Source organism: Saccopteryx leptura, chromosome 12, assembly GCF_036850995.1.
Source record: "Saccopteryx leptura isolate mSacLep1 chromosome 12, mSacLep1_pri_phased_curated, whole genome shotgun sequence".
NCBI classification, from domain to species: Eukaryota; Metazoa; Chordata; class Mammalia; order Chiroptera; family Emballonuridae; genus Saccopteryx; species Saccopteryx leptura.
The window spans coordinates 15417627-15438167 of record NC_089514.1 but is presented as its reverse complement, the minus strand read 5'-3'; the positions used below and the strand labels follow the sequence as shown (position 1 = coordinate 15438167).

Below are 20541 nucleotides of genomic sequence, written 5' to 3'. Positions count from 1 at the left end.
ACCTCACAATGTTGCCTTTGAGCCGGAGTCAACTGTGCATCCCTAGTCACACATGATCTGCTAAGGGTTCCCTCAGACTCGGTGGAAACCTGCCTAATCTGATGGCCCTTGGAGCTGAGTAGGAATTTTGGGCTGACAGCCACTTTTTGGACTCAGGTAGTAGTAGTAGAAAGCAGGTGCAGCAGGATTGGCTCAGTAGACGTAAGCTTAGCTTTCTTTCCTACAAATCTGAAAATAGTCCTTTTCATTTAGTGAAAACAGCAGTTTACAAAAAAAAAAAAAATACATTGAATCTGATCGTTAAATAAAAAAAAAGAAAACGAAGAGAATACATATTGAGATATTAACAGGGGCCGTTATCTCTGGATAAAGGATTTCCAGGGGTTGTCTTCCTTGTGCTTTAATTTCATAATTTTTCTTTCTGTCAAAAAAATGAAAATTTGTTTTCTTTATGGATTTCCATGATTTCAAAATTATTCATAAGGAATGTGTTAGTTTTATAATTAGGAAAGAAGTCTTCTTTCTCCTTATTCATACAAGGAGCATGTTTACAAACTGAAACAAATCCATACACATCTCATCAAGATGGCAAGAGCCTTAGATGCAGGAAGAATGAAGAGTCAAGTCTGTTGAGAGCCAGCGTCTAGCCTGGCAAAGAGAGCTCCGAGTGCCAAAGAATCTTCACCCCTTCTCGGGCTTCTCTCATGGAGATGACTGGGTTTTCTTACTTTGCATGGCTTCAGAGGGAAGAACCAGGATCAGCAGGTAGAAGTTAAGAGGAAAGCGTTCTTAGTAGGAAGAAAATAACAATCAGAAACATTCAAAATCGGAATGGCCTGCCTGTGTGGTAGTGATGTCCATTTTGGAAGTGTTTAAACCGAGGCTGGTGACTTCCTGTCTGATTTCTTAAGGAAATAATTTTTAAGTGAGAAGTTTGGCCAAATGAAATTAAAAAACAAACAAACAAAACAGACGAACAAGAAAACAACTACACAGGCTAGTTTTTCACTGTTTGAGTGTTCTGAGAATCCTTTTCCTCTCAAAATGATTCAAGTAAATACAATACATAAAAGCTGGCACTAAGATCTTGGAAATTTTGTTTTACTTGTTAGTTCATTGTCGGGAGCCGATTTACTAATGCTGCCTAACTAGGTCACAGCAGAAGAAAATTCACAACTGCTGATTGACAAAGTCACAGCAAAAGAAGATAGAGTCACCGCAGTAAGACCAACAGCTGCGGGTTGACAAAGTCACCGCAAGGAAAGGCACGATACTTCCCCCTTTAACTTTTTAAATTAATCTGGCCTTATATTCCCCCTTTTTTCTGGGTGTGTGCTATTAATTATGGCACAGGGATAATAGTACCGTACTTTCCCTGTAGATTTGTAGTAATTTCTTTGGAAATGAGACAAAAGGTGTAAGTTCCACAGAAAAGCCTGTAAGCCCCTTGAACTGGGCTCATAAACATAAGAGGCTGGCTATGATATCCCTCATAAAGGGTTAAGTTTGTAGGAGAATTCCTTCTTAATCATGTTAGAAAGAATAGATTGTGACTTGTGACTAGATAGAAGGCAGTGGCTGTGCACAGAGCACCTCTCGGCCTTCACTTAATTCAACATTTTTTCTCCTTAGCCTTTTCATGTGATAGAGTAGAGAAACATTCCTTTCTTCTTGCTTATTTGATTTGCAAATAGTGGTACACTCTGAGAAGAATAGAGTTAGAACTTAACTAGTGTTTAAATATAATAAATAAGTAATATTTGACTAGACAATAGTATCTTAGATAAGGTATAGTAGAATGGCCCATTGTGTGGCCTAGAATGAGAGCGCAGTCGGCAAGAAAAGAATGTTTTACTAAGAGAATTGTCTTTTGACTAAAGGCAATTGCTAGGCTTTCTCAATGAGATGTTTTCATGAGATTTATATGCTTTTCAAGATTTTTAGATAGTGAGAAAAATGTAGAGAAATTCATAGAAGTAATAACAGTTAATGTCTTATGTTGCTACTAGGCTATCTTGCAAGTACACTCTGTATATCTTTGAATGAAAGCTACTCTTAATGTTATGTCAATTTCTTTATAGACAAGCCTTTTAGAATCTTGTGAGAAAAAGTAGGACACTGCATAAAATCAAAGCTATTTACCTAAGCAAGCGGTGGTCCATTGTTAGTCCTTAATAATTTCATCTGCTACTCTCTCTCTGCCCCTTAACTCACAACAGCAGTAAAGTTAGTTAACTATTAGTACTAATACTTTAAAAGTTTTTACCAATGTTGTTATCACTATTCAAGTTATTTTGTACTTTGAATGATTTGCTACCTGGTTTGTAATTTATAGATATAAATTAACTGTTATCCAGAAACATGTAAACATAGTGAAACAAAAGCAATGATTAACACCATGTAATTGTAACTCAGTGTGTGTGTATAAAAAGGGAGCTATACTAGCATTGAGCAGAGATGCCTGGCAGTAAATGCTAACTAGAGAATAAAGAGAAAGAAAAGAATTCGGCTCTCTCACTCAATTTCGCCGACGCCGTCTCTTCCTGTGGGACCCCTGAATCCCCCCCGGGGCTGGACCCCGGCAGTTCATACATAAAATGGGGATAATAACCGCACTTATCTTACAGGGTTGTTGTGAGGATTAAAAGAATCACTACATTGAAAGCATTTGGTACAGTGCCTATACACAGTAATGACTCAATATACGTTAGACGCAATTTTAATCATATTCTGTAATTAATGTGTTATAGGAAATTTCGTAAAGCAAAAATTTAGGCAGCATTATGAACAACAGATTCTGGGAGTATTTTTAACCAGATAGTGTTATAAAATTTAAAAAATGTTTGAAACAGATTAACTTTTAATTGAAGGAGCCAATCATTCTAGAACGTAGTGGGTGAATTTGATGTCTACCTTTTAAAAATACACACCGACTTACTTTGTATCAAGTTCCTAACTGACCTTAGCACTAAGGTTTACATAATTGTGATAGTATTCTTTCCCTATGGTGTGATAGACAGAAGAGCTCCACAACCATCTGTGTTTTTTCTCATATATAAAAATATACAAATATATTAAAAATCCTTTTAAATTGTTTCAGTTTCTCTAGTTACTGTTTTACCTGTCCTCTGAGGCAGTTGGGCGAGAAACTGTTTGCAGTGGAGTGTGTACTTCATTGGAGTAAAATGTGTCTGACAGTGTGTCCGCTCCTTCAAGCTCCCTGCAGCAACAGGGCCTGCTGTGGAGGACCTCCATGCTTCTTGGCTAAAAAGGCACAATCTGGAAAAGAAAATGAGGGCACACTTGATTTGGAAGTGGCCTGACTTGGTCACTGTCATGCTGACCCTCTCTCAGGGCAGGCGGGGAAACACGCTTCGTACTAGATTGTGCTAGATTGTTCAACCCGCGCAGGTGCAGAGAAATCAGGGACTTCCTTCCTCACCGAGAACCCCTCTGGATCCCCAGCTGCCATCTCAGTTAATAAATAGCAAGTGAAGTTCTATGGAAATAAATTTCAACGGAAACAAATCCACAAAGTGGAAGATGTTCCTAAGTACTCTGAACAGTATGTGGATGACCTGTAGGTCCATACAAGATGGACCTGGACATGAAATTCAATTCTTGCTTCAAATTTAACCATAACCACTCAGGAACACTAGCTGATCACTCCCGCCCCCCATGGCGTTTCTAAAAAGCAGGGAGACTCATCCTACAGAATCAAAAGGCTTCGGGTATCCTGAACGAGGGAAGTCCTCTGCAGAGCAGCGGATAATCAGTGGTGCAGCATGAGCAGGACCCCCAAAGGGTGAGAATCCACCCCTCCCTCGGACGTTGGAGGGGTTGCCAAGGAGGCGCCGCGGGCCCTGGGGGCTGAGGCCGGGCCTCCCAGCCATCAGCGCCCCGCCGAGCGGCGCTCGGACGCACCTGGGACATCAGCCCGCCGGCGGCACTGGCCGCGCCCCCGCTTCCCTCCCCAGAGCGGGCGGGCCTGCGCGGGGTGTGGAATTCCGCCGTCGTCCGCACCCGCGGCCCCGGGGCGCTCGCGGGCAGGTGCGGGGGAAGGAGGAGGGACTGCGAGGCGGCCAGGGGCGGGGTTGAGGGTGCCTGTGACGGCGACCGTGACCATGGCGCTAGGTAATACATTCCCGCGGGGCCGCGCCGGCTCGCTGAGGTTTCGCGGGGAGCCAGCCCAGGCGCTCCCGGACCGGCCAGAAGCGGAAGCGGGGCCGGAACGAGGGGAGAGGACCGGACGCCCAGTCCCGAGGCGAAATAGAATCCTCCACCGCCCGGCCCTCGGCTCGGTCCCTCGGCCGCGGTCCTGCCGGGTCTCCGTCCCCGCTCCTCGCCCCGCCCCGGGCGCCCTCTACTGACGGCAGCATTTTCTCCTGCGAGGGCTGCCTGTTGTAGCGGTGTCTCCCGGCCGGGGCCCTGCTTTCCATCCAGCCCCTGGGATTGCGCCCTAGCACGGAGCCCGGCCCTTCTTCCCCTGGGTGGGTGTCTGTTGCGATTTTCTTTCCTTATCTCGTTGAGCTTTCTCTCAGTCGACGTGGCTGAGTTCCAGTTTTCCTGAGCCCTTTTCGCATAGAAGGTGGTCTCCTTTCAATAGAAAGAAGTGCTTCTCTCCAATTCCTTGCCCATGTCTTCCGCCATCTTCCTGTAGAGCAGGGGTCCCCAAACTTTTTACACAGGGGGCCAGTTCACTGTCCCTCAGACCGTTGGAGGGCCGGACTATAAAAAAAACAAACTATGAACAAATCCCTATGCACACTGCACATATCTTATTTTAAAGTAAAGAAACAAAATGGGAACAAATACAATATTTAAAATAAAGAATAAGTAAATTTAAATCAACAAACTGACCAGTATTTCAATGGAAACTATGCTCCTCTCACTGACCACCAATGAAAGAGGTGCCCCTTCCAGAGGTGCAGTGGGGGCCGGATAAATGGCCTCAGGGGGCCGCATGCGTCGTTTGGGGACCCCTGCTGTAGAGAATACAAATCTGATTTGTGGAGTTCATGTATTCAGGCAAGTTGAGAAGTTGTTTTTCCACTTCAGAGCAGCACATTTCTGCCTCAGTTTTTTCCCAAGTTGCCTTAAGTGATCTTCCTGTGGTTCAGGCAGAATTGGAAGTTTCAGCTTCAGTTGCCCACTCTCACTTCCTAGGTTTGAGTTTTCACACTGCAAAAATACTTCCTTGATTGCAGATTGGTGGTATGTGCTGTAAACTCTTCATTTATTTGCTTTTCTTCTCACAATTGTCTGGCTATGACATGATGTTCCTCAACATGAAGAAACACATTGAGGTTGGCATCATTAGGGGCGCCTTTCAGATCAACTTGTGACCGAAGGATGGGGTGATCGTTTTCTGCTTCCCTGTCTTGTTCAACCGACCTGCCACTTCACACGATCTAAGTGATCTCCAAGGACATCAGGCGAAGGGGTGGTCTGCCACAGGTGTTCAGACACTGATATTAAATGGCTGATTTTCTCTGTGCATGCGTTCGAGTGCTCCAGCCTCTGTCTCTCCTCCTTTCCTGGTCTCTTTATCTCATAATTTCTTGTTGTAGCAGTTGTGGAATATCTTTCTTTTCTTTTTCTTAAGATTTTATTTATTGACTTTAGAGAGAGGAGAGAGAATGAGAGAGAGGAAGGAGGGGAGGGGAGTGGGAAGTATCAACTCATTGCTTCTTGTATGTGCCTTGACCAGGCAAGTCTTGGATTTTGAACCCGTGACCTCATTGCTGGTTCATCCACTGCACCACCACAAGTCAGGCTGGAATTTCTGAAGAAAAAATGAGTGTTGTTTTCACTGAAATTATTTTCTTTTGAAGTTGTTCTCCATTGACGTCTGATGCATTTGATGTGGGTTTTTCATCAGCCAGCTGGAGAAGTTTGTTCCCAGACTGGCTCTCCCATACCATTCCAGAGAGTCCACCGTGTCCTGGAGTGATAACGTGCTCAGGTGCGTATTCAGTACCAACAAGGATGAGATTTGTAACATGGGCCGACTGGCCTGCACCCCAGGCGGCCTGACAGAGTCATTGGCTTGTGCCATTGGTCCCATATTCTCACTATGTCTTTCACAGACTTCATCACGGGCAGAATGCTTTTTGCCTAGTGCCTTCACAATTCTTAGTTTGTCATCTCTTTCTTATCAAAGACACCACAGCACATACCAGGACCTGCCAGGGAAATGCTGGGAGACGTGGGACGTGTCTCAAGCTTTCAGAAATCTCCAGAAGAGCACCGCACAGGTGCCTCAGGACCAGCTGCAAGGTGAAGGGGGTGGCAGGCAGCAGCCCCGTGACTGGCTGGGTTCAGAGCTCTGCCTCCGAGAGCTGGTGTCCCGAGGGCCACACTGACCACTCAGAGCCCTACAGAGTGCTCCGTCTCAAAGGTAAACAGGACCAGCAACCAGGGCAGATCAGTTGGGCTGGGGGAGGGGAGTCCAGCAGGTTCCCTAACTGTGCTCTGAAGTGGAAAGTGCTGTCATGTACACAGGCACGAGGGCAGGGGGAGAGGGCTGTCTTAGCAGTCTGGAGTACAAAGTGTGTGTTCATATATACGCCTTTGCCTCTCCCCCTCCCCCCAAGGTATCCCTTACTGCTAACACCTTGTGTTTGTGTGGCACATTTGTTGAAATTGATGAACCAACATTGTTATATTTTTATCCACTGAAGTCCATAGTTTACATTGGGGTTCATTCTTTGTGCTGTGCAGGTCCGTGAGCTCTGACAAATTCTAGCTTCAGGAATTATGGAAATGGGGACCGTAGTAATGCTATTATTTCCTTCCTGGCTTCTGGTGGAGTAGATTCTAAAGATGGCCCTCAATGAACCACACCTCCCACCATTAGTGTTCATGTGTAGTTCCTGCCCACATCTGTATGGGCTGGTCTGTGACTCGTGTTAGCCACTTGAATACGGTGGAAGTAACGCTGTGCCAATTCTAGACCTAGGACTTAAGATGATTGTCAGCTTCCACTGTCTTTGTTTTGGGACACTGCTTCTGGGAACCCTTATCCACAATGAAATAAGTTTCACTACCTTGCTGGAGAGACCCTGTGGAAAGGTTACACGTGGGCTGACACTGGTCTTTAGGAGCGGTCTGCTCTTGTTGGAGGGTATGAGTGGGCCGGACTCTTCTGTAGAAGTGGCTTGTCACTACTGGAGGGTGTCAGACAGATGTGGCTGTTGGTGGAGAAAGAGCAATCTGAGGGCACAGCCAGAACTCCTCTATGTGGCTTCTGGGCTTTTGTGCTGAGCAGTAACCGAGGACCAGTACCTGAAATGGAAGGGTCTTCCTGTCATCACTGCCTTCCATTGTCACTGCAGTGCGCTCTATTGACGAGCTTAATTCTACCATCTAACCAAGGAGAAATGTTTGCAGGGTCCAGCTCCAGTGCCACAGAGCAAGGCAAAGAAAAGTGGGTTTGGAGCTGAGAGCTAATAAATTGATAACTCACACACATCTTAGTAGTAACAATGACACAGTAGTCCTCTCTAATCCATGGTTTCAGTTACCCTTGTCAACAGCAGTCTCAAAATATTAAATGGAAAATTTCAGAAATAAAAAAAAAAATTGTTAATTTAAAATTATATGCTGTTCTTAGTAGCATGCTGAAATTTCGTGCTGACCCCAGCCCTGCCTGGGACCTGAATCATCCCTTTGTCTAAAGTTTCCATGCTGTATATGTTACCCATCCAGTTAGTCACTTAGTAGCTATTTTGGTTATTGGATCAATTATTAAAGAGAGAGAAAGAGAGAGATCACAGTCACAGAATTTTTATTGCAGTATATTGCTATAATTGGGCTTTTATTAATTGTTAACCTCTTACTTTGCCTACTTTATGAATTAAACTTTATCATTGGCATGTACATATATAAAAGAACACAGCACATGTAGGGGTCAGTGCTGTCCATGGTTTCAGGTATCTACTGGGAGCCGGGAATGTATCCCAAGGATAAGGAGGGACTACCATATTGGTGAGGGAGGTAATCATATAAACCAGTAGGTGCTGCAGTATTAGTGCTGTAATACAGAGGTAATACACCTCACTGACAGGGAACATAAGAGGAAACATTTAACCTTCCACAGAGAAGAAAGGAAAGTCAGGACAGGAGAGAGGATAAGAGCATAGCTTTGATCTCCAGACAAACCTAGATGATTTTTTTTCACATGCCAGATGAGGATAATACCTACCTCATAGACTGTTGTAGGATTTAAAATTACATCCACACATACACACAGACTTAAAATTGTATCATAGCATGTACATTGTATATGTTAAGTAAGTTAACATATACTGTCTTTATGGGATACATTTCCAGACACCCAGTAGATATCTAAAACCATGGGTGGTACTGAACCCTATACATACTATGTTTTTTTTTCTCTATATCCATGCCTATGATAAAGTTTTAAGAGTAATATACTAATAGCAGACAGCTTAGGCACCATATCTGACTTTGAAGGGAGATGTAGGTAGCCTGTCTTAACAATGACATTACTTTTCCTATCCCTACACTTTGTTTATCTGGGATTCTTACACTTTGTTGATAATTTGGATGGATATAAAATCCCAACAAAGTGTGAAGGAGAAAAAGTCATTTTTAAATGAATTAAGCCTTCAAAAATGTACCTTCCACGCATTTCTATTTGTTTAAGTCAACAATTTCTTCCCTCCTTGAATTGAAAGGCAAATTTTAACTAATACAAGTAGTATAATAATTTTTTGTTTGCTTTTTGTTTGTTTCAGAAATTTGAAGCCATGTAGAAAATATTCTAAATGAATTCAGAGTAGTTGGTTCTGGGGAAAAAAAATGGGGGTGGATGAGGTTGGGCTTGAGACAGTAGTTTTTCACCCAACTGGGACGGACACTTTTAAGGGTGAAGGGGCACTATTAAAATTACACTGGGATAATAAACATAAGTCAAAAATGTCCTTGGAAAACTGGGTGCAGTTACCCTGTAGAATTCTTTTGACTTTTTAAACTGTGTGCAATGTATTTCTTTCCAACATAAAATCAATCTTAAAAGGAGACTGACACGGTTTTGGAAGTCATTTAGTACAGCTTCCCAGTCCATGCAGAAACGACACCTGTGATATTCCTGATGTATAGCCATCCAGTCTGCTCAGACACCGTTCCCTGGCTCCTGTTTGGTCTAATACAGCACAGCTGTAATTGCTATCCGGTTCTTTCCAACCTGCCAATTTTACCATTCGGCAATAATACAGAACACTGACTCCTCTGTGACTAGCTCTGATTTTAAAAATGTGTGGCTTTCACTAGTCCAACAGAAATGACACTGCTACCTTATCTGGTGTTTATTAGTATTAGAGTGAACAGGGCCCATAGATCTGAAAAGTGGGGAGAGCAGGTTTGCTTAGGGTAAGAAACAAGACTTCAGAAATGATTTAGTGTCGCGGGTAAGGTCACACGTAGCTCTATAAGGTAAAGGTTTGACTGTCAAGTGAAAGGCTCATGCATCAAGGAGATCGCTGACTCCAGTGACGTATAACCTCTGGCTCCAAGCCTGCTCGCTCCTCTCCCAGGCTGCCACCATCGCCCTCTTGCTGTCCTAGGATGTAGGACATGACCAAGATTGACAGAGAGAGGAGGTTGAAGGGGCAGTTGTTAAAATGTCACCCATCCAGACTGAAATCCAAATGGCTTAATTTACCATGACGTATTTTAATTAATAAGAGTGAAAAAGTGAAGAGGTTATGGTTTCTAATCAAACAAAGTAATGCTTTAGCTACTGAAATGCAAATGGCTTAATTGGAAGGGAAACAAAGTTAATTGGTCAAAAAGATATATTAATGGGAAACTAAACACATCTTTGCCACAGTTAGATCTATAGTCGGTTTGTGGAAGAAGGTACACACAGAAAATAAAGAGTCAAATGCGAATATTTTAACATTTGGTCGCCTTGTAGCTTCAGTGACAGTTTCAGTTTTATAATCAATACAACCTTTGCATTTCATTGCAGATATTAACGTAGAAAGAATATTGCTGATTCTCGATCGCAGCTTGTTTTCTTTTGTTTAAGTATTCCACCTTTTCTTAAGGATGTTCCGATTCCCTGATGCTAATAACTCTCAATTCATAGTTAGACTCAGGCTGCAGAAATGTTTACTTTGCCTTCTATAAACTGTTGATTAAAAATTTAAAGTTGTTAACTGAGCCTGAAGTTTACAGTGTATTGTACAGTGTAAACCAGACGATCTTCAGAGACTTATTTTTGTTGTGGTGGTTATTGTTGTTTTGGTCAAAGAATTTAAAATTAGTTAAGTACAAATATGGAGCATTTTTTGCCCTCTAGTGGTTAAGGACATTTTTGCAATATTGGTTACATTGCAGTGCTTTAAAGTATAAGGGAAAAGCTACATGTTATTTAAAAAGCGGTTTGGAAATTATGTAAGTGTATTGCTGTAGCTCATCGGTATTGTTACATAGTTTAAGGAAGAGACACAATAGTTTTATGTTTTATTAACCACAGGATACCAATGCCTGGAAATCTGGTGAGAAGTAAAATAAATTTCGAGATAATTTTTCTTCAGGATTAAATGATATTTCTCTGTCTCTATAAAGAGTATTCATTTGACATTGATCTTGTTATAATTGAATTTGTGATTGTAATTGTGATTTTCCTGTTTGACTCCTTTCATATGTTAGTTCCTGTAGTTAGAGAGAGAATAATGGGCAATAATACTTCCTGTTTCCTAAGCTACACATAAGAATGAATGTATTACATGAGTGTTATATTATGAGAGTGGAGTGTTATATATCATATATATCATGATGTATGAAAAAAGAAATTGAACTATTAGGAAGAATGTGATAGAGCTATGAAGTTCAAAGAAAAGTGGTATAAAATAGCTTAGAGTGATTGTTGACCATCCTTCATTTCTCAGGAAAATGAAACTAACCCAACTCTTAGTTTCCTCACTGTTATGATGGAAATACTCCTCACACCTGGCTGTTCCAGGTATTTCCCGAGAAGCATTAGCTCGGGCCCCACGTGATCCAGTATGGTATGTGCTAGTGAGATGATAGCATAGTTCAGGAGAGAAAAGATGAGCAACAATCACTCTGTTCAAAACAAGCTTAAAGGGAATAGAGGGGAAACTTACTGTTCTGGTGAAAAACGAGACACTCCGCCCTGGCCGGTTGGCTCAGCGGTAGAGGGTCGGCCTGGCATGCAGGGGACCCGGGTTCGATTCCCGGCCAGGGCACATAGGAGAAGCGCCCATCTGCTTCTCCACACCCCCTCCTTCCTCTCTGTCTCTCTCTTCCCCTCCCGCAGCCAGGGCTTCATTGGAGGAGCAAAGATGGCCCAGGCGCTGGGGATGGCTCCTTGGCCTCTGCCCCAGGCGCTAGAGTGGCTCTGGTCGCGGCAGAGCGATGCCCCGGAGGGGCAGAGCATCACCCCCTGGTGGGCAGAGCATCGCCCCTGGTGGGCGTGCCGGGTGGATCCCGGTCGGGCGCATGCGGGAGTCTGTCTGACTGTCTCTCCCCGTTTCCAGCTTCAGAAAAAAAATAAATAAATACAAACAAAACAAAACAAAACAAAAAAAAAATGAGACACTCTTAAATAGTATACGAGTCTGTCAGAGTCAGGGCATCTCTAAAAAGCGTCAACTTTATTGTTTTTGTAGGAATTTTTTTTGGTAGGCAAAGCAACGCTAAAGCTTTGGGTATAGTTATTTAGATATCAATACTGTGAGTATAATTAGAGAATGGACGAGGTAGGGAAGTGAAATGCATTTAATGCCACTGAATTATACACTGAAGATGGTTAAAATGCTCAATTTTATGTTATATATATTTTACCACAGTAAAAAAAAATACATAAAATAGGCATGTGAAATCTCCCTGATTTTTGAATACCTCTAACAACAATCAGTAAAATGTGCAATACTTCATACACATCTTAGGAACTCGGGGCCACTTAATAAATAGAAAGTTAAAACAAATATTGGATATAATAAAGAGGAACAAACATTCACCATGTAGTATTTTCCTAATTCAGGCCTGATTCTAAGACGCAAAGTGATTATATTTTCCCCAGAACCTCTGCCAGGGGGAGAGGGAGGGGAAGGCTCCAATACTGGAATTCCCCTACAATTCAGGTCCGTGTATTTTATTCTGATTTATTTTAGTTCCTTTACTGCTCTGTGCTAATTGACGAATGAGATCTTGAGAGGCTGGAAATGGCCCGAGACTGAAGGACCTATGCTTGCGGAAGTTTATCTCACTGGCGCCTTTCGCCCACTCCACTCGCCAATGACTACATATTTTAGTGGCTCTCTTGACCGGTTCAGCTCTCCATTGAAGCAGAAACTGATAGTTGAAGTTTCATCATCAACAATGGCGCTTTGTCTGCTCCGGGAGGGGAAAATCGTTGATTGCTCCTTTAAGAGTCTAAGATAAAAGTGTTCTAGCATTTCTTCTGTGATGTTTTATTTACCCTTTATAATCATGACTCATAAGGTAGTTTTTTAAATTGCTGACAAGATAGGCATCTCCTCACCTGCTATTAAGGTAAATACTTTATCAAAGCTGTCCAGAAATCTGTGGTCTTTTTCCTTCCTTCTTTCCTCCCTCCTTCCCTCCATCCCATTCTCTGTCCTCCTTTCCTCTCTATGAAATCTGTATATAGTGTTATAAAACACTGAGGATCTATTCCTGGGCTCTAGGGCACTCATGACTTTGTTTGTTTGTTTGGTTTTGTTTTTTAAGCTTAATTCAACAAAGGTTTCCTGAAGGCTTACCACGTTTGAGTGCTGGCCAGGAGGCAGGGTGATGGGGGGCGGGATAGCCGACGGAGGGGAAGAGCATGAATGTGAAGTCAGACAGATCCTCTCAGTCCACCTGTTAGCTCTGCTTCTTCAGGACGTTCTTTCTGAGCTTCGTTCTCATGTATAAAAACGAGCATGACAGAGATGGGTAAGACAGCAATGAATGTTAAAGCAGTTACAATAATAAATAGTCATGATTTTATTAAGCTCAGGAGGGGATACAAAGAAGAGTAGAGCAGTCTAGTGCAGTGGTACCTACTTAGGAATGACTGTACCCCAGGGACCATGTGGCGATGTCTGGAGACATTTTTAGTAGTAACGTTTGTGGGGTGGTGCTACTGCTACCCAGTGGGTGGAGGCTGTGGGTGCTTTAAATACCCTATGGGCACAAGGCAGCTACCCACAGCAAAGAATTATCCAAAATGTCAACAGTGTTGACATTGGCCTAGTAAAAGAAAAAAAATAAGCTATGTTATGTATTTTCTAAAACAAGGAAGTGAGTTTATAGATGCTGGACTGAATGTCCAGTTGTTCATCCACTATCCATGCTCTTTCTGCCATAGTAATAGTGGCTGGGGCCAGGTGTCCAATGGAGAAACTACATTTCCCAGCTTCACTTGCCAATGAGGTGGCCAATGACATGAGAGATGTTGGATGGTGATCTTGATTTAAGGGGCCCTTGGAAAAAGAGCACCCTTTGCCTGTCTGTTTCCCTTTGTTTCTGCTGCTGGACACATGATGTCCTGGTGGGAGCCACGTGCCCAGGACAGTGGAGTAGAAAGATGGCAGGAGTCCGGATCCTTGATGACTGGCATTCTTGTACCAGCCCAGACAGATCGCTTCCTTCCAGACATTTTTATATGAGAAAAATCAAGTCTTACTTGGTTACAACAATGTGATTTAGGCTTTCTATTCTATGCAACTGCATTCAAATTTGACCTGGGTCCTGAAGGATTTTAACAGAAAAGAGGCCTTCGAGGTGAGGGAATTGAAATGAACAAAAGTACAGAAATATGAAGGTGTGTGTTTCCAGGAATAGCATGTAGTTCGACAAGCTCCAAAGGGGAAGTATCACATGATGTCTGCAGGAGGGTCTTTAGGGAAAACACACACACACACACACACACACACACACACACACACACACGAAGTGGAGGCCACGCCCTCTCACCTTTCTTGCCTATTTCATTTTTGTTGGTCACACTCAGGTGAACATTGACCTTTCATTTTTCTCACTGAGAAATTGGTCCCTGAGTCAGGACATTTTTTTTTCCTTTTTGTATTTCTCAAGGTCACTGTCATAGTATGATGTATGAAACGTGGGCCTGAGATCACGGGGAAGTTGCCCTCCATGAAAATTGTTGACGTGTAACACGGGTCTTCCCAGCTTCCCCCAGAGCCCCTGCCCCACACTCCACTCACCTGTACAGGCTGTCCGAGTTCCAGGTCAGGACCAGGTCAAGTGCATCTGCCTTGGGGAAGGGAGGCGTTGGAAGAGAGGCTATGTGGGGGGTGGGCCTGGGGAGCTCATTGAGGAGAGCAGAACTAGCACCTCGCTTCCACCTGACCCCACTGCAAAAAGCCAGTCCTGAGAAGAGGCTTGTGCCACTTGGGTGATTCTGATCATTTTGGCATTATGTTCATAACACTTGAATGGCCAATCAGATAACACTGTTCATTTATAAATTGAATTAGATATTAATTTAAAATAATTTTAGAAATAAAAATCTGCTGCTGCAGTAGTTCTTGAGCTTCATGAGATCACAAGCCCCCATGAGAATTTAACCACAGAACTCCCAACTCTCTCCCCTGAAAAATGCACATATATGTTCAATGATTCAGAGAAAATGTCATTTTTTTTAGCAGCTATAAGCATTCCGTATAAGGAGAAATTTATCTTTGTTGCAAAGGATGTCAAAAGTGAAGTTTTAACTAAAACACCAAAATCTAATAGATGTAAAATTCCCAAAGCTAGATCACCATGTGCAGACTTTCTGAAGGAAGTGGTTAGAAAGTGGTTCTGCTAGTTCTTAATTCCCTCGCCTCCTTGCGGGCGATGAGAGGGCAGGACTTGGGTTTCTGAGGACATTTCTCTGCAGGGCGTTGTTACCTTGCTGTGAATGCCCGTTACCCATGCCCAGGTGTCCGGCATTACTGACTCCCTTCCCTTCACCGAGGAGGGGCCTCCATAGGACGAGGAAAGGTGTTCCACTTGGTCTGGTGCCTGCCTCCGGGCCACCCAGCGGGAGTGTCTGGGAGGCGGGATCCAGGAGAGCCTCCATGTGGAGGGTGAGCTGTGTGTGAGCAGATGGAAGCTGTGGGAAGGAGAAGCTGTTTCCTCCTGAAGAGGACCCACAGAAGAGGAGTGGGCACGAGTGCGGTGTGCCCGTGTTTCAGGGTGAAGGCTGGGGCCCGCCTGGTGAGAACTGGACTATGTCTTTGCCTGTCATCTCAAATTCTCTCTTATTCAAGTGAAGTCCAACTAAGCAGGCAGAGAGTGAGGAGGCAGGGGAGGCTGGAGGAGAGAGTTGGTAGAATTTGACCACACTCCTGTCCTTGAACGCAGGCCTCACTCGGACAGTAGAGGATGAGTGAATAAATGAATGAATGATTGAGTGGCTGAACACAGATTCAACTGTGGATCACAATGAAATGGAGACTTACGTCCATGCAGACTTTAAATCTGTAGAATTGGTAAAGCTATAAACAAAGTTTGTGCCTTCATGTGCAGAATATTTGAATTCATAATTTGCATTAAGCTTCTTAAAGCAATCTAGTTCCTCTGTCCCTGGACTATTGTAAGACAACGATAAAATTTTAATAAAATATATAGAGTGGATATAGCCATGTGTTAGACAGCAGGGACGTAATGAGGAGTTGAAATAAGGAGAACGTTTATTTTACTGCAGTTCCTCTCTCTCAGTTTTTGATTTGCGTTGTTTATGGAGTCCGTCATGTATTTTTATATTCTGAGTTTGGAGACACCGCCCCTGCCTCCCGTGTCTCTCATTCCCCCGTCTGTAAAGGCTGTAGCATTGGCTACAAGGAGAGATGCTGGCCGGATTTTACGGACCTGTTGGAGGAGTCCCCACTGAGTTCTGTTTTCACTGGTTCCTATTAGGAGTTCCAGTCTAAAAGCATTTCTCAAGAAACCGATTGTATTTTTATTAGTATCTAAATTAAATTTGTAGTAAAGCACCAATTAGTTTGTGGGTCACTGCCCCAGTAATATACCAACTTTAAGGAAACCATTGAAAATACAGCAACTGTATAATTAGATTCAGTATAACCATGGAAGTTTGTTCATATAAAGATTTTTAAATAATTGTTTTGCCCTGGCCGGTTGGCTCAGCGGTAGAGCGTCGGCCTAGCGTGCGGAGGACCCGGGTTCGATTCCCGGCCAGGGCACACAGGAGAAGCGCCCATTTGTTTCTCCACCCCTCCGCGCGCTTTCCTCTCTGTCTCTCTCTTCCCCTCCCGCAGCCAAGGCTCCATTGGAGCAAAGATGGCCCGGGCGCTGGGGATGGCTCTGTGGCCTTTGCCCCAGGCGCTAGAGTGGCTCTGGTCGCAACATGGCGACGCCCAGGATGGGCAGAGCATCGCCCCCTGGTGGGCAGAGCGTCGCCCCTGGTGGGCGTGCCGGGTGTATCCCGGTCAGGCGCATGCGGGAGTCTGTCTGACTGTCTCTCCCCGTTTCCAGCTTCAGAAAAATGGAAAAAAAAAAAAAATTGTTTTATGATCTAACTGTAAAAAACTCATTTCAGCAAATTTGGAAAATATCTAAAAGCAAGAAGGAGAAAAAAAATAACTTGAAATTTTGCCATCAAGGGATCAATATTTTAGTTAGATTTACCACAAATTACCAGCTTGTATTTGCTAAGTAGAAAATATGTTATATATATAATTTATTTATTTATTTTTCTGCTTGTAGTTGAAGACAGTTTAAATGTCCAGCTGAAATGTACCCAGGTCTTATTTCTGCAACTGTTTATTATAACTGTGTACTTCTGAGTCAATAGAAAATGATGAATGCACTCTATGCTTGCTAAGTATCATACCCTGTACTTACATTGCCATCAAAGAGGCCAGGCTGTTCGCTGCTGTGTTAAAAAAGTATGAGTTATAGCAATCCAGTGTCATGGGAATGCTGAAGTTTGACAAAAAACAAAGCACAAAGGAACTCTTCCTTACTCTTCACAAAAGCATTTGACTCCGGACAAATATGTAGCTCGTGCTAGTCACATAGATAAAGAACTTACTTACCTTGGAATATTTGTCATAATTTTCTTTGCTGTGAAGATTGGACATCATGAGGCAAACGTGATAACCACTACGCTATGGAAACTGCTGACTGGACGTTGTTAATTCATCTGCATAAAAGATGTTTGATGTTAACTAGCTGGAAGTGGCTAAAGTCAATAAAATGAATTGTTTTGATGAAATAACTTCCATTTTGTTCAGAATCTAAAATTAAGTTTATATGTGCAATCTAATGTTTACAAGAATAGAAATCATGGTTTTATTATAGTGTCTAAAAACAAAGCAAAGTTTGCTTTAACAGGGAAATCAATCCCACATGTTTTAAGTACTAATATTAATTAGAGTATTTAACTAAAATATGTATGTAAGGAATGTGGATAATTAATTCTGGAAGACAGCAATGTTTCTGCTTACAAACTTATTAACTTTGAAAATATATATTTTTTTCTCACTAAAAAAGGGTTTCTAATTAGGTAAGTATGGGACCATAGTAATTAAGACTCCAAACAAACAGAATGCTTTATTTCTCCTAGCTCGAACAAGAAGTATTTTGATGTTTGGGTCAATTCTTGGGAGAAAGAAAAAATAGTATGCAATATATGCTAACCACATTAAAAGATTTTTTTTTTTTTTAATCTACACTAAAGAGTTAGGTATAGTATTTTCAAAATGTCAAACAAAATTAAGAATGTGAAAATAATTCTAAGTCACATAATACTCAAATAAAATGCCCTTAATTAACTTTTTGTAAAATGCTGTTTGGTTATTAAAAAGCTTCAGGAGTAAATGTCAGCTGTAACGTGGAGGGTGTGCATGAGACCATGCGATAGGCATTTTGACAAACTGGCTGTCTTGAGAGAAACTGGAGGCAGTTCAAGGCCTTTCATATTTGCCCTGTGGGCCTTATTTGGCAAAAGTGTTTAAATCACTGGGATTTTATTTCTGTGAGATGTTGCATCCTACCTTCCTCCTCAAAGCCCTTAAGAACGCTAGCAGAGGTTTGGTAAGGCACACACATGCTGATTTTGTGGCTCCCCTGGCCCGTATTATTTAAGTAATCTCGCAATGCCACGGGCATACAGACATCATGGTCTAAGAAAAGAATATGCAGAAATAAATGCTTATTTACTGAAATGCCAAAGAGAGTCTCTTGGAGCAGCTGCCTGGTATTCTTAAAGACCTGACGGCCCTGGCCGGTTGGCTCAGCGGTAGAGCGTCGGCCTGGCGTGCGGGGGACCCGGGTTCGATTCCCGGCCAGGGCACATAGGAGAAGCGCCCATTTGCTTCTCCACCCCCCCACTCCCCTCCTTCCTCTCTGTCTCTCTCTTCCCCTCCCGCAGCCGAGGCTCCATTGGAGCAAAGATGGCCCAGGCGCTGGGGATGGCTCCTTGGCCTCTGCCCCAGGCGCTAGAGTGGCTCTGGTCGTGGCAGAGCGACCCCCCGCCCCCCGGAGGGGCAGAGCATCGCCCCCTGGTGGGCAGAGCGTGGCCCCTGGTGGGCGTGCCAGGTGGATCCCGGTCGGGCGCATGCGGGAGTCTGTCTGACTGTCTCTCCCCGTTTCCAGCTTCAGGAAAAAAAAAAAAAAAAAGACCTGCCTTACCACTAGACTGCCTAGGTTCTAGAGAAATCATCACTTGTTCCCACTAGTCCCTTCAACCCTTCAAGGAGAAAGAGACCTTACCTTGATTGATTTCCAACGCTCTAGCTGCTTCTAGACACAGGCACTTAGAGGTGAATTCACAAAAGAGCAAATCATAAGATTGTGTCAAGAATTGTACCACAATTTAGCCTCTCTCACCAGCCTAAACATAATCTGAGGTGTAAGATGGGCAGAAGTGAAGACCTTTGTCTATCGTATAGATTTCCAGAATAAATCAGAAAGTTGAAACAATAGTGGGTAGACTTTTGGCTACCACAAGTCACACTTGCCCACTTCTTAAGGCAGTTGACATCACTGGCCTCATTATTTTTTGACTGTGGTAGCCAAGGTTCCCCGCGATAGGAGGCAATTAATTTAATTCATGGTCTAAAGTTAATTTTGTGGCGCTGTTATTGGGTTATTTGTGTTTAATTTCCCGGAGGATTTAATCCATTTCTTTTCCAAATGGTTCCTTTGCAAATTGCTGATGGAACTTCCTTTTTTTTTTTTTTGTAGTCAGTAGATACAAACTTTTGAGAAATGGGAGAAGCAAGGAGCAAGTTATGTTGGTCTCATTCACATGCTGGAAAAAAAGAGAAGAGATTGGCCTGGGTCTCTTTCAGAATATGTTTGTGTCTCGTTGTTTCAAACTTGAGTAGTTCATCAGTTTTCATGCAGCTACTGAGGGCTTTGAGATGTCAATTATAGTTTTCCTGCTTTCAGATCCAGAGTAGCTGATGTGACCAGTTACTCCCCTGCCTCCTCCAGGCTTAAGATTCCAAGTTGGGAGTATTATTAGTTATCTTATTAGAAGGCTTGGCTCTTTTCAATCGTATTTGCAGTTAACTTTGAAAACGTTAATAGATGTAAAATGAAATTACCTAACATATACAATACAAAATCACCATAAGTCTTGATGAAATGTTCTGCCACATACAGCATATTTAGGGATCCTTGATGAGACATATGACCACACATGCATGTGTGCGCGCACACACACATGCGCGCACACACACACACACACATTTTTTCTCCCCAATATGTGGCATTTACATATATTCCCCATTTACTAAGACTTTTAGAGACCTTAAAACTATTCTCTTCTAAGTTTGTCTAGAGCGCGAACACATGTCCTGAGCTCTAAACGCCCAGATACTCAGCTTCCTACCGGCAGCAAGCTTCTCAAGCCCAGCATATCCAAACGGGAACCGATCTTTTCAGTACCGGTCTCCCTCCCCGTGTTTCCCATTTCAGTGACGAGGACTGTGTTGGTCAGGGTCCCTATATATATCAGTCTGGGGGCAAGGGAGATTACCCAAGGAAGAGACAAACTGACTGGAATTCAGACCAATTGAAGAAGGTGTGGATGGCAGGAAAGTTTGCTGGGTTACCTTACCCCGGGCCAGAGCCTGGCCACTACTACAAGTGGGAGACGCCTTTCCAGGGTGCAGATGGGTCAAGGCTGGGAAGGCAACTTCTGGGGCATCTCAGACTCAGTGGGCATCTGGAATCTGGTGGGGTGAGTGCTACTCGATGTCCCCCATGTGCACCATTGTCAGCCCCACGTGGGAGCAAAAGGAAGCCAATGGAAGCACAGCTGAGAGAAGCCCCTTCTCTCTGCATTAGCCCTCTAGTGCCTTTTATTGGAAAAGCCAAATACCAGCTGCAAAGGAGAGCTGCTTACTCGGTCCGTCTCCGTTATTTCCGAGCGTGAAATGAGGAGTGGGTGGGGAGCTGAGAGGCAGTAGATAGATGACCGGCTCAGTCTGTGTCATCTACCCTTTTGTCCAAGCCAGAATTCTGTGTAAGGTCTTTGACTGTCTCCTCCTCTTT

The 20541-nt window shown here is 43.3% G+C and overlaps 1 protein-coding gene and 1 long non-coding RNA gene across 3 annotated transcripts in view; one reads left to right on the top strand and one right to left on the bottom strand.

The window, feature by feature from the left end:
- SPMIP4 (sperm microtubule inner protein 4) overlaps positions 1 to 4057 on the bottom strand; it is a 32889-nt gene extending 28832 nt beyond the window's left edge. Inside the window, exons 1-2 of the mRNA XM_066354218.1 lie at positions 3925 to 4057; positions 3122 to 3279 (exon numbers count right to left, since the gene is read on the bottom strand). Of these exons, the coding sequence (XP_066210315.1) occupies positions 3122 to 3255 (134 nt within the window). The 5' untranslated portion in view covers positions 3256 to 3279; positions 3925 to 4057. The remainder of the gene's footprint in view (positions 1 to 3121; positions 3280 to 3924) is intronic.
- Positions 1 to 20541, top strand: part of LOC136384125 (uncharacterized) — a 106044-nt gene that overhangs the window by 37258 nt on the left and 48245 nt on the right. Inside the window, exon 3 of one of the 2 annotated variants that reach the window (XR_010747529.1) lies at positions 9998 to 10054. The exons of the other annotated variant lie outside the window; for it this stretch is intronic. This is a non-coding gene — a long non-coding RNA (uncharacterized lncRNA). Of the gene's footprint in view, positions 1 to 9997; positions 10055 to 20541 lie in introns of those variants that run through there. 2 annotated transcript variants of the gene reach the window in all.